Source organism: Ambystoma mexicanum, chromosome 1q, assembly GCF_040938575.1.
Source record: "Ambystoma mexicanum isolate Mex_15411 chromosome 1q, UKY_AmexF1_1, whole genome shotgun sequence".
NCBI classification, from domain to species: Eukaryota; Metazoa; Chordata; class Amphibia; order Caudata; family Ambystomatidae; genus Ambystoma; species Ambystoma mexicanum.
This window is the reverse complement of record NC_090922.1, coordinates 561,846,171-561,858,888: the sequence shown is the minus strand read 5'-3', so window position 1 is coordinate 561,858,888 and position 12,718 is coordinate 561,846,171. Positions and strand designations below refer to the sequence as shown.

Sequence of the window (12,718 nt, the reverse complement as noted above, 5' to 3'; positions counted from 1 at the left end):
ACTGATAAAAAACCATACACATGTAGTGTGCATGTTTTATGATGCCAGACTTGTGCCGGGAAACTATTTCAAAAATTCGAAAATGAGGAATCTGTGGATGGAAGGACTCCATTAGAAAGAACCATACAGGTTGCCCACGGACCATTTCTTACAGCAGACAAAAAGACCGTATCAGTCGTTACTCATTTTGTTGCAGGAGATCTCCCTTATCTACTTTAAAAAACTTCTCCAATCAGACATCTTGATAGTCAATGTGATGTGTACATAAAGGGAATGTTTTCATTAAGTTCGTTTTCTGCCACCCACAACCATTACAGGGCTAATCCACCCTCTTTTGTAGATGTCAGGACATGCCCTGCAGATTACACAGGCTTAGTTATAAAGTTCCCTCTAAAGAGCCCCAAATCAGGAAATGCCCTGCAGCTCACTTCTGGCTACAAATATTGCTATTTTCTAGAAGCGCTCAAAGTCAAGAAATGCCCTATAGCCCACACTGGGATTGTAATTTAAGATCGCTCTAAAAGAGCTACAGATCAGGACCTACCCAGGAACCCACACTGGATAAAGGAACTGTGCTAGCATCATACGTGTACGATATCCATATTTATTGAAGCCAGTTGGCTTCCATATCCATGTATTTTTTTTTTAAAAGATCTTATTTTCCATAACTTATAAACATGATTTACATTCCGAGTCTCTGAATGGCCACGGACAAACAGCTGGCAGCATCAACAGCTCCCTTGTATCTGGCAGCCACAGAAGAGGTTTCCTCCTAGGCAGATGTCATGTGCCAACAAAGTAGAGGAAGGAGCTAGGCCTGGGGCAACAACGTGCAGAGGGTGGAATAACAGTGAAAGATTACTTGCTGTGGAATCTATCAGGTATTTTCAGGTGGAGTCGACACTACAGTAGGGGCTTTGCTCATTAGTTTTTCAAGAAGTATGAGACCCAACTCCATATACTTCGCTTTGAGAGGATTCCTCTCCCTTTGCTTCTTGGTTATTTAACAGGGGTAGGCACAAATTCCTTGCAATGGGCTTCTGGCAAACTTCCTCATTTTACAGGCAGAGCCAAAGCAAAACCATACCAAGACTGGGGTCCAAAGTTATTGTACCAGAAACAGAAGGGCGAAAAGGCACGACAAATAAAGAAAACTAAAACTTATGGGGTCCCCATCTTCCACTTTAGGAGTAAAGAACCTTCATCTCACTTGAGATGAAACCGTGTTTACAGAGCCTTTGGTATCACAGGTGATGAAAAGGCACAAGGGATTCAAAGCTCCAGCTTAAGGAAATGAGAGACAAGATTAGTGAGGCCCTGCTGAAGATGGAATCTTCTTACCGGCTTTTGGAGCCAAGAAGCGCGTTTAGGGAGAGGTCCTTACACAAGTTTACTCAAGACTATATAGACACAATCTGCAATGGGCTCTTTAATAAGGGGTACTAAGTCCACCCTCCGTGGGTTTATGGAATGCAGGTAAAATGTGTGGGTTAATTCAGTGGTTAGGGTAGCTGGGATTTCCTACACAGGAGTGCAGATAGCAGCACATATTTAAGAAATAAGGGATGTCCAGACTGCTTTTCCCCAGGATTTGTGGAACTGCTGGAGTGTAGATGGAGTTGTAAGGTATGGGCAGTTTTTGCAAACCAGCTTCAATGATTATAGGGTTGGAGAAAATTCTCTAGAAGCACAAGCGTTCAAAATAATGAACTGAGCTGCAAAGGGATTGTGGGTGATGGCGAGGCAGATTTCCTGGAGCTCACCAACAATGGTGGATCATAGCATTCAAACATGTTTCTCTTCCCCAAAGAGGAGATGTTTTAAAAGTGCTCACAAACAAGTGAGTTTGATCATTTGCCCGAGAGGCATGGTTAAGTGTTTGAGTATCCATGGGTTTGCTGCTATCTCCACTATATAAAAACATCATATCCCAGGGCTGAAGGTAGGAACCAAAGATCTGTCTTGTAGGCCTTTGGCCACGAGGCGTATGTCATCTTTGAAGATCTGTGGGAAGGAGTTTAAGTAAATGGCGGACAAACATAGGGAGACTAATGTCAAAACCTGAAACAAAATTAAAACTGCCATGTCTCCGATTTCATGAGACCAACAGCCGGACATTCAAGAAACTCAGGGAAGGAGGAACAGTCTTTACCTTTACAGCATATTTTAATAGCTGGGGGTGTTGACCGACCAGCACAAGCACAAGTTCAAGAACCAGTGCTCCAGAACAGCAAACTGGCCAGGGGATCTGGTGAAACCCAGATAAGGACAAATGGAAACCCCAAAGTACCTGTAGCATTTCTGAGGCTTCATAAGTGGATGAGAAGACTGAGGCAGGAGGGAGACAGCAAGACATACTTTTAGGACGGCTCAGTTAATTCTGGGAAGCTCACAACTGTCCTGGGGGGAGGGGGGATGAGTGGGGGCATGCGAGGAGGTAGATCGAGGCAGTGAAAGAGCTAGTCCTCAGTTAAGACCGTTCCAAAAGCCGTCCCTCGCAGTCAGACTTCAAACAGCCACCCAGTTCACGTTGCATGGAGCCTTGTATGCCAGTAATGACAAATGTATCAGTCAGACATAAATGTACATCACTGAAATTCAGTCCAGTTGATCCTACTCCCTGTCCTGCGCTGTAGGCTCTGCTCAGTGTGTGTAGATCATAAAAAATGAAGATAAAAAATAAAATATTTCTGAGCGACTGAAGAGGAGAGCAGCAGTTCAGGTTTAACCGATGGTCAGGCCAAAGCCACATTGGAACTTGTTCTTTTTGTGATTTAGGAAGGCCCCCATGGCTAGTGTTAATGGCAGCGGCAGCAGCTTCTTCTCCAAGGAGGCCCCAACAATCCAGTTACTGTCTACAGAACCTAAGGACAACAGAGAGCGAAAATGACATAAGGACTGGGACAGAGTTATAGCAAGAGATCCACAATACAAAAGAAACCAAGACACACCCGGGTCACATCAAAGAGAAATACATCATGGGTAGGAGAGTGCTACAGCAAAGGGTATCACAATCCAAAAGAACTAAGGCAGAATACACACACACATGGACAATACAGAGCAGAATAAGTGGGAGAAGACCGCTAGACGCAGGAATGAAGGTACAGACTTGGGCCGGAAAGGACAAGAGATCAGTATCAAAGAAATGGTAAGTTACTCACCGTGGTGACTAACATACTCTTCGTCCTTAGTCCCCTTCCCTCCATACTATGTGGGCGTCCCTTCCAAGGGACGGGAGACAGAGCCTTTTTCACCAGACAAAAACCTTCTTCCCCTTTAAATTTAGAGGCATGCGGCCCTGGGAGCATGCGCTGCCCGACTCCGCCCTCTGCCGCCACACCTCAATCCCCATAGACACCGACAATAGATTAACATTACCTAATGACAACAGTTTTATTAGGGGGTGAGGATGGTAGGACATATCGAGGAAAGGGGACTAAGTACTTTAGTCACTACGGTGAGTAACTTATAATTAGTCCTAACCACTTTCCTCCATACTGAATGGGCAATTACAACTGAGTGTAGCCCCAGGGTGGAGAGGAGACCCCTCCTTAAGCAAATACATTTCTAAGAACTGCCTGTCCGAAGGCTGCGTCGGATCTAGAGCTGGCATCCAAACAGTTGCCCATATGGCCGCCCTGCTTATGACCTGCCAGGGGACATGTTGCTGGAAAGCGATGGCAGTTGCCTTGGCTTTGACTGCGTAGGCGGGCATGTTGGCCGGTAGTGGCTTATGCTGTCCCTCATAAGCTTCTTTGATGGCTGAGACCATCTAACGGGCTATGGAGGCCTTGGAGCCCCGATAGCCCGGTCTTGATCCGCCGAAGGTGACAACAAGTGCGTCCACCTTGCGCAAGCCCTTGGTCCCGTCTGTAGAAGGCCATCTTAATGGTGACCAGCCTGATGTCCGCGGATGCCATTGGTTCAAATGGTTTGTGCGCCAGGGCACCCAAAACTATGTTGAGGTCCCACACAGGATACGGCTTCCTGATGGGCGGGTAGAGCCTGGCGAGTACGGTTAAATGTTTGACAATCGGGTTGGAAGAGGAAAAGATCTCCTCCTCAGAGTTTCTGTAAGCCCCAATGGCTGCCAGATAGGTGCGGCAAGTGTCTACCTGCACGCCTGAATGGGCGAGGTGCGCTGAGAAGGAAAGCACGTCGCCCAGGGTACAAGCCTGGGGGTTGATACCCATATAGTCTGCCCAGTGGCAGAACCTGGTCCACTTGCTCTTATACTGGGCTCTGGTAGACTTGCTCCTGGCACCCTGAATGATCTCTAGATTAGCCTGGGAAAGGCTGAGGTGACCTAGCGTTACCTGTTCCGGAACCACGCTGTGAGGGCTAGTTTCTGTGGAGCGGGGTGGATGACCCTGCCACAACCCCCACCAACCCCCTCCCCCGCTGCACCAGAGGATTTGCTGGGCCCGTCGAAGGTGAATGGCAGGCCTCTCCAAGAGGCGGAGCAGCTCCGTGAACCATGGCCTGGCTGGCCACCACGGTGCTATTAGAATGATGCTGAGGTGGTGAGACTCCTTGATCTTGCATTTCACCCTGTATATCAGCGGTGTGGGACGGGAAGGCGTATGCTGTCATTCCATCACACCGAACCTGGAATGCATCGCTCAGGGAGCCTGGGCCCTGACCCTGCCAGGAGGCGAACAGTTGGCACTTCCTGTTGTCCCAGGAGGCAAAGATGTCAGCATGGGGGTGTCCCCATTTGTAGAAGATCTCCTGCAGTACTAGGTCATTCAACTGCCACTCGTATTTGTCTGCTCCCAGTCTGCTGAGCCTGTCTGCCTCCAGGTTGGATTCCCCCAGCAGGTGGACGGCCGTGAGGTAGATGTTCTCCAGGGCCCATTTCCACATTCTGACTGCCAGTCTGCACAGTGGGGTAGCGTGGGTGGTGGGATGGGATGGAGGAGGTCTGGTACCTCCCTGCTTGTTGACATAGAACATGCTGGTCGAGTTGCCCGTCTGAATGAGGATGACCATGCCCTCGATAACCGGCAGGCTCTGAGTGGCAGCCAGATGGCATTTAGTTCCAGCGAATTGATGTGGTACTCCTGCCGGGTCCAGGTACCATGGACGCAGTGGTTGACCACGGTGGCCCCCCCGAGCCCTCGAGAGGGGAGTCCGTGGCGATGGTGACCTGTGGGGTAGGTTGCCGGAAAGGCTTGCCCGTCCGCAGGTTGCAGTCCCTGGACCACCATGTGAGGGCCGGGTGAAGTAATGGAGGAACTTTGATCATCTCCGACTGGGAGCCTCGCTCCTGGTACCAAGATGCCGCAAAGGGCAGCTGTATCCTCATCCTGAGTCTTGTGTGGGGGACGGCCAAGAGGACTGCTGCCATGAGACCCAGTAGGCGTTGGTACCACCAGGCAGAGGTCACTTCTCTGCGGAGGAAGTGCGCTGTGGCCCTCTTGATGGACGTGATCTTGTCCTCCGAAGGAAAAAAAACTTTCCCAGAGCACGTGTCCCATATGAGCCCAAGAAGGTCAGTCTCTGCATAGGCTGCAGCTGCGACTTCTTGAGGTTAAGTGAAAAACCCAGCTCGTGCAGTGTGTTCATAAGAGCATGGGAAGTGTGGTGCACCGCTTCCAGAGGTGTCACCCTGACGAGCCAGTCTCCGAGGTGTGGGTAGATGTGGTGACCCTGCGACCTGAGGAGGGCCGCCACGGTATTCATCAGCCTGGTGAAGACCCTGGGGGCTGAGGTGAGGCTGAAAGGAAGCACCTTGTATTGTAAATGGTAGCCCATAATCCTGAATTGTGGAAACGAACGATTAGGATGCCAGATCGGGATGTGCAAGTACGCAGCGTCCTTATGATCCAGGGAGCACATCCAGTATCCCTTGCACAATGTCTCCGCTGCCAAAGCCGGCGTAACCATCTTGATTTTTTGTAGAAGTAGGGTGAGGGTGGAAAGATCCAGTACAACTGTCAGGCCCGCCTGGTTCTTTTCGGAATGACAAAAATCCTGGAGTAAAAGCCCAAGCCTTGCTGGGACTTCCTCCACTGCCTGGCTCTCGACGAGCGACCGGATCTCTGCTAAAAGAGTTGCTGTTCCAACCTGTGGGAGAGGAGAAGAGGGAGGAGAGGCTCAGATAGGGAGGCGGTACCCCATGGGTACTACAGAGAGGATCCAGGGGCCCGCGAAATTCTGGTGCCAAAAATGTGCATGGAGAACAAGCCTGCCCCCCACTGGAGACACGTGGACCCAGAGGGGCGTGTCATGCATTTTTTCCCCTCTGAGGCTGTTGCGGAGGAGGGGGACTGGAAAAAGCCTTTAGTCCCCACGCCCCCTTTTTGTTGCTTGCGCTGATGTTCGGTCGGCAGGCTGCCTGGACCTCCGCTCTTGGAAGCCGCGAACCAACCGTATGTACGCCCCTTATCCTGGTGCTGCTGTGCCTGGGTGTAAGTTTTGGGCGTGGTCTTTGTAAGGATGGATAAAGGCTTGGCAGCTTGTGAGCTATTTTTCTTTTTTGTCCAGCTCCTCGTCTGTGGTGGAGTGGAAGAGGTCACCCCCTTCGAACGGAAGGTCTAAGATGCGTTCCTGGATATCCAGGTTGAATTTAGTAGCACAGAACCAGGCCGTTCTTCTCATCTCCGTGCCAAAGCAGATGGCCTGGCCAGAGGTGTCAATGTGGCCTGGGGTGGACTTGATGTACCACCATCTTGGCCTCTGCCAGTCCCGACTTGAATCGTGATTGGCTCTGCGCCAGAAGCTCTGGGAGGAAATCCGCAATTTTCCACCAAAGCCTGTGGTTAACGACTTCCAACATGGCATCCGCGTTGGCTTGACGAAGATGCAGTGACACGCTGGAATACAGCTTCTTCCCGTACGCCTCCAAGATCTTTTCCTCCTTGCCTAGCAGCACCGCGGAGGAAGTGGCCGAGGACAGGCTTGGAGTATAGTGATGTCACAGTGAAAACCGAAGAGTGCGGCTGAGGGTGGGCTGATAGCAAGAGTGTATCCCCCCCCTCCACCTGCCTGTACTTGGCATCCAGGTGTCGATTGACCGGCTGGACCGAGTGGGGCTTGAGCCAGCCCTTTTTGGCCATGGCGACCATGTCCTGCATTGGGATCCCAGTTCTTGCTGTGGGATGCAGCGTGAGGACTTCGACGAGGACAATAGAAAACAAAACTGTGTTGCTACATGGTGGCCCTATGATGCACTCCTAGGGGGACAACTGTCCCAGAAGATGGATTGTGATGAATCCAAAACACGTTGGTCATATAGACACCGATAAGGAGCTATTGTAAATTTGTTTTGAATATCCCATGACACGATGACTAGTCCATGTGTTAATGTTGTAAACACTGGATTATAGATATTTGATTTTTTGTATTACCAACAACACTTACTATTGTGAATTGTAAATCACTGTTGTACCTGTGTGTGAAAACAGGACGATATTCTACTACACTTATGCCCTTTTTGTATTTTGTTGATAAAAGATAAGCCTTGATTAAGACTGATCTGTTGGTTCCTCCTCTTCAAAAATGTCCGACAGAGGCTTGGAAAACCTACCCAAATTGACAGAAGAGTGCCTGCAGCCCAATACCGGCCTCCCAGACAGAAGAGCTGCAGGAAACTCCTCGGACACATGATGCCCAAAAGGCACCAAGGGTGCTGAGCGCTTCGATGCCGGAATCCGTGCAGAGGGCTTCGACGCCGGAATCCGTGCAGAAGGGTTCAACGCCGAGACCTTCAGCATAGACACCGCCACAGGCGTGGGCTGACAGAACGGAACAGCATCGTCCGAGTCGACACCGGCGTCGATACCTGAGGCTGCAACTGTCTTGCTGGGGACGAGGACCGAGACCTGGACGTATGTCTCTTGCGACTGCTTTTGGCCACACGGGACCTCGAGGGCTCCCGGTGCGAATTGCGGCACGAGCCCGAATGCGTGCGAGCCGCAGATCGAGAGCGTTCTCTGCCGGCTTCGTGAGAAGGCGCGACAGGAACCGTGCCTTGCGACTGGAAAATAACCATCATTTGCTCTTTAAACGCCACCCACTACTCTGGCGTCAAGGACTTCATGGGACAGGCTACCTTACACAAGGCACCATCCTCCGAAGAGGACGGGGAAGGCGACCGGTGTCGATGCTTCCGAGATTGCTCCGAAGACGAGAAATGGCGGGAACCAAACCGGGACCGAGAACCTCGAGCTTCCTCCCGATGCAGGGAGTCGCCCCTCAAGTCGTTGGTGGAATCCCTAGACTTTGATCCGTTCTTACAGGACCTTTTCGATGGCTTACCTGCACAGAGCTTCCCCTTCCTTTCACGCAAGGCCATGGCTGTTCGAGACTGGCATTTGGAGCAGTCTGTGTTGAGCGACTCACCCAGGCTCCATAAGCAAATACGGTGCGGGTCGGTCAATGACATTTTGGACTTGCAGTCTCGGGAAGTCTTGAACCCGGACCTTGGGGTCGAAGGGGTCAAAGAAACAGACATAAGAGATTCGAAAAATCCACAAGGTGCGCCGAGTTTAATGAAGCTAACGCGGTCAGAAAAAAACGGAACTGGGGCAACGGGCGTCCTATATATAACATCTGGTGACATCGACCCTCGACGGAGGCCCTCGAGGGACATTGGCCCAACGCCATCGACGCAGGACGCCCTCTGCTGAAAAGTTTACGAAGTGCACAGCTGTGGGACACAACTGTCAGATGTGAAATACGTCAGCGGACACAATCCCTTCGAAATAGTCACTATGCGTTTGGTGCAAGATTTAAATAACATTGCTTAACTTTAACCTGACCAGTGGTTCCCCCCCCCCCCCCCCCCCATCGATGAAAACCACACAGTTGATCATAACAATCACTGGGACAGTTGTCCCTCTAGGAGTGCATCATAGGGCCACCGTGTAGCAACAAACTGTTTTCTATTGTTCTTGTATGTCCCAAGTGGCCTTGTGACACTAGCCCTTTTGCACCTGAAATGTATTTCAGCATTACCCAATTCATATAGGTTTTTTGGTAATTTCTCTCTAAAGAGAACCGGCCAAGAATTGCTAATTACTCTACTTGAGGTCCATGAGAGGAGACAATACAAGTCTGTGCACTCCCTCTGACCCCTTTTTGACTTCGGCGAGGACCCCTTCTGCTGGTTGCTCAACCTCGGGTTGAGGAAGACCCAAGTACTCTGCCAGCCCTTCGAGACGTTCGTGGAAGGCCTTGGCTGACAACGGTGTGTCAGGGTCGTCGTCCTCATTCATGTCCACCTGAGGGTCCAGTTGGTCCGGCACCGGTGGAGGGGTGCTGGGAGCCGAAGGCTGGTGTGTGGAGACTGGAGCCGGAGGTTGCAGAGGCTGGTACGGAACCGCCTGCACAATCGGTTGGGTGGCCGGAGCGGGTGGCTTAGGCTTAACAGGAGCCTGAGAATGACCCCAAGCCAAGGAGATTTCATGAGCCCGAGGAACCTTCAAAAAAAAAAAAAAGTCCTCACAGGCCGGAGGGGTGGTAGGCGATATTGACGGGGTGGTAGGCGGCTGCTGGAGACGTTGCGTGCCCTGCCCATATGGACGTACCAGGAACCTGCCTTGCGCAAATGAAGGATAGGCTGTAGGCCACATACCTGGTTGACACCAGTACCACCTTGACACATGTTCCTCCACCTGCTACCTGCCTTGGTGCAGTATCGGACGGACGTCAGGAATGTCTGGCACAGCTGCCATTTTGTTGAGCTGCCTTCCACGTGCCTGCGTCGTGTTGCTTGGCCCACTGGGCCCCGGCCTGTCCAGGACTCTCGAGTGTGGATCATGGGGCCTACCCTGTTCCTCAGGCCAAGGCCTGGTAGGTGCATCGCCCTCGGTTGTTCTGCCGGTAGAACTGCGTATAGACGCCCCCTTGGACATGTCGTCTGTACTAGGGCGTGGCCCCTCTGGTGAAGACCCGGTAAAAGAACCTTCCGGTCCCTCAGCACTGTCACTGGGAGGATCCACTGAACCCTCGGCCTGCCGGCTGGTAGCTGATTTAGCCTTGGTACTCGTGCTGGTATAAGGACCTGAGCGATCCCTACCGCACGGGCGAGTCCTTGGAAGGAGTCTCCCTTGAGGGGTGCGCTGGAACAGAGCGGCCCTACTTTGGGCTTGGATCGATGGTAGACAAATTCCTTTAGGTCCTTTGGAGGCGATCTATGGAAGAGCTCCCTCCACCTGGCAAGTCTGACCTCGAGGAGAGCGCGTTGCACGCAATACAAGCTTGCCAGCCGTGGTCTGGGCCAAGGCAATGTGGGGGTCTTTAGTTGGAAAGAGCCCATCGCAGGATGGACACCTGCTGAACCCTGTAGAAGTCGGCATGTGCCAGGGAGGAGCGTGACACCTGAGGACAGAGTACCTGAATGATAAAAAGACAAAAAGACAGAAGAGAAGAAGGATCTGCGTGTGGAATTATATGGCTGAAGCCAAATGCAGGAGCACTGGTGAATTCGGCCCGTTGACGCGGAGAAGGGGACTGAGGTGTGGCACTGGGAGGGAGAGTCAAGGCAGCGCATGCTCCCAGGGCAGCACACATGCGCGCCTCTTAATTTGAAGGCAAAGAAGGTTTTTTCTGGTGAAAAAGGTTCCGTCTCCCATCCCTTGGAAGGGACGCCCATGCAGTATGGAGTAAAGGGGACGGACGTAAGAGTACCACTAGAACGAAAAGAACACAGCAACAGGGAAAACAAATGGGTGCATGACGGTGACATGAACAAAGGCAGATGAATGAGACACCTGCCTACAGAGATGACACAAAATGCCAAAGTCTATTAACTTTAGCAAAATAGGAGACGATCAAAGAAACGGATAGAGATCCAGTGAGGGTGCCAGTTATAAAAAAGACAAAAAGCAAAGGGTTTTATTATCCAAAAAATACCATATTTTGGGTGGACAAAAAGAAAGTGATCATCACAAAGAAAATGATTCAGAATATTAGTCTTCATACCCATCGGGGAGTAAATAGTGAACATTATAGCACCCATATGCATATTCCCCACTGTATTTCACACAGGACACAACATGGCTGACCAGGGGTTAGGGTGCGCACCTTTAAAGAGCAAGTTGGCCTTTGGGAGATCCAGCTGATAACCAAAAGAAACACTTGTATCCTGCATTCGGGTACTGGCTTCAAACTCCACGCCGACCTGCAACTGAAGGAGAGAGAAAGGGGGGGGGGTGATAAGGGGTTGTTAGGAGGCAGCAACTATGTAGTTGAGGTAAAAGGTAGATTTTATACCAGGGGTTTGGGGTGGGGGGGATTTAAAGATCGCAACAACTGCAGAGGTGGAACAGCAAACATGTTGGGGAGGAAGTACGCACTTTCATAATAGGAAATGGCGAGAGTCATAGGATTATGAAAAACGGAGCAGCAAGTTACGATGGCAATACACAGAGGAGACCCATACAATGGAGTGGCTACACATTAAAGAGTGCACTTCATCAGAGTTACTGGTACTGTATCTTGACTGCCCCGGATCACTACAAATTTGATATAAAACATCAAGCACTGGAAAAGAACCTTGTTAATCAAACGCATACAATAATCAGTTTACCAAAAAGAAACAAAACCCTATTAATCTATTCTTAATTCTAAACAAAAAATTTAAGAAACATTGACTATGGAAATAAATTCGAAATAAGGGTACACCCCCCATGATCATAATTTCTTCATCAAAACATGTTATTTCAACAAACAAATTACATGGCACATAGACACAACACCCAAACCATCTACACTCCTTAATTCAGGAATAATTGGCTGGCGGTATATACATTATTTCCCATGTATCAACTTTTCCATACTAAATCATTGCTGTATACTGCGAACAAATTTAAACAGCGTGTAAATTTCAATATGACAAACAGCTAACTCAAAAATTTATAAAAACATGTTGGCCTCCAATGGGCTACTGGCGGTTCCATATTTTATCACATCAAGCGTCAATCACCAGAGTTCATAGCTTATATCCCAATAAAAGTAAACCAATTGTAATCGTATTACTGCATGTGGAATGTGTTAAACTTTCAGGTTAGCATGTTCTCCAACAGGGATAGAGCTAATTTGTGCAATAACAATTGCCACAGATTATATATAGATGTGTTGAGCAGTAAAACACATGGGTAATAGTGTCATTTAGAATTGTGGTATTACGTTCTGCTAAGAGCTCAATTCATATGCACTTATATAAAACACGCGTAAACTTCGTGATAAGGTTGAAATTGGTTTACTTTGATTAGGAAACAAGCTACGAACTCTGATGATTGATGTGCTCAAATATCTAACTGTGAGCAGCCCATTAGAGGCCAAGTTGTTGGAAACATTTTTAGGAGTTAAGAGGTTTGTCACATTTCAGTGTTTCCAGTATAAATCATTGAAGTATCATGGAATAGTTTATAAATGGAAAAATCAATCATCAATTGGATTTGTACTAATTAAGGCCATATCATTTGATGGCCCCCAAGATGCTCAGCTCCTGAATGGCCGAAACACATTGGGTCGACACACATTGTCTTTGAAATACATGTTAAGTAATTAAATAATTATACGATGGGTTGAAAATTAAAACATGGTCAGGCTAGACATTGTAGAATATCTAGAGTATTCCCTACTCACAGAATTCAGGACTGTATGTATATGGTTTGTATCTAGTGTGGCATGTCACATGTAATTTGATGGTTTACAAACCTTTGTAAAAAAAAAAAAATAAATAAAAAAAAGAAGGAGTTGTGCACCT

At 49.2% G+C, this 12,718-nt stretch overlaps 1 protein-coding gene across 1 annotated transcript in view; it reads right to left on the bottom strand.

Annotated features, from left to right (window-relative positions):
- Positions 1–584: 584 nt before the first annotated feature.
- The window catches only part of TOMM40 (translocase of outer mitochondrial membrane 40), a 190,621-nt gene continuing 178,487 nt past the window's right edge, over positions 585–12,718 (bottom strand). Inside the window, exons 9-10 of the mRNA XM_069641010.1 lie at positions 11,032–11,134; positions 585–2,864 (exon numbers count right to left, since the gene is read on the bottom strand). Coding sequence (XP_069497111.1) covers positions 2,725–2,864; positions 11,032–11,134 — 243 coding nt within the window. The 3' untranslated portion in view covers positions 585–2,724. The remainder of the gene's footprint in view (positions 2,865–11,031; positions 11,135–12,718) is intronic.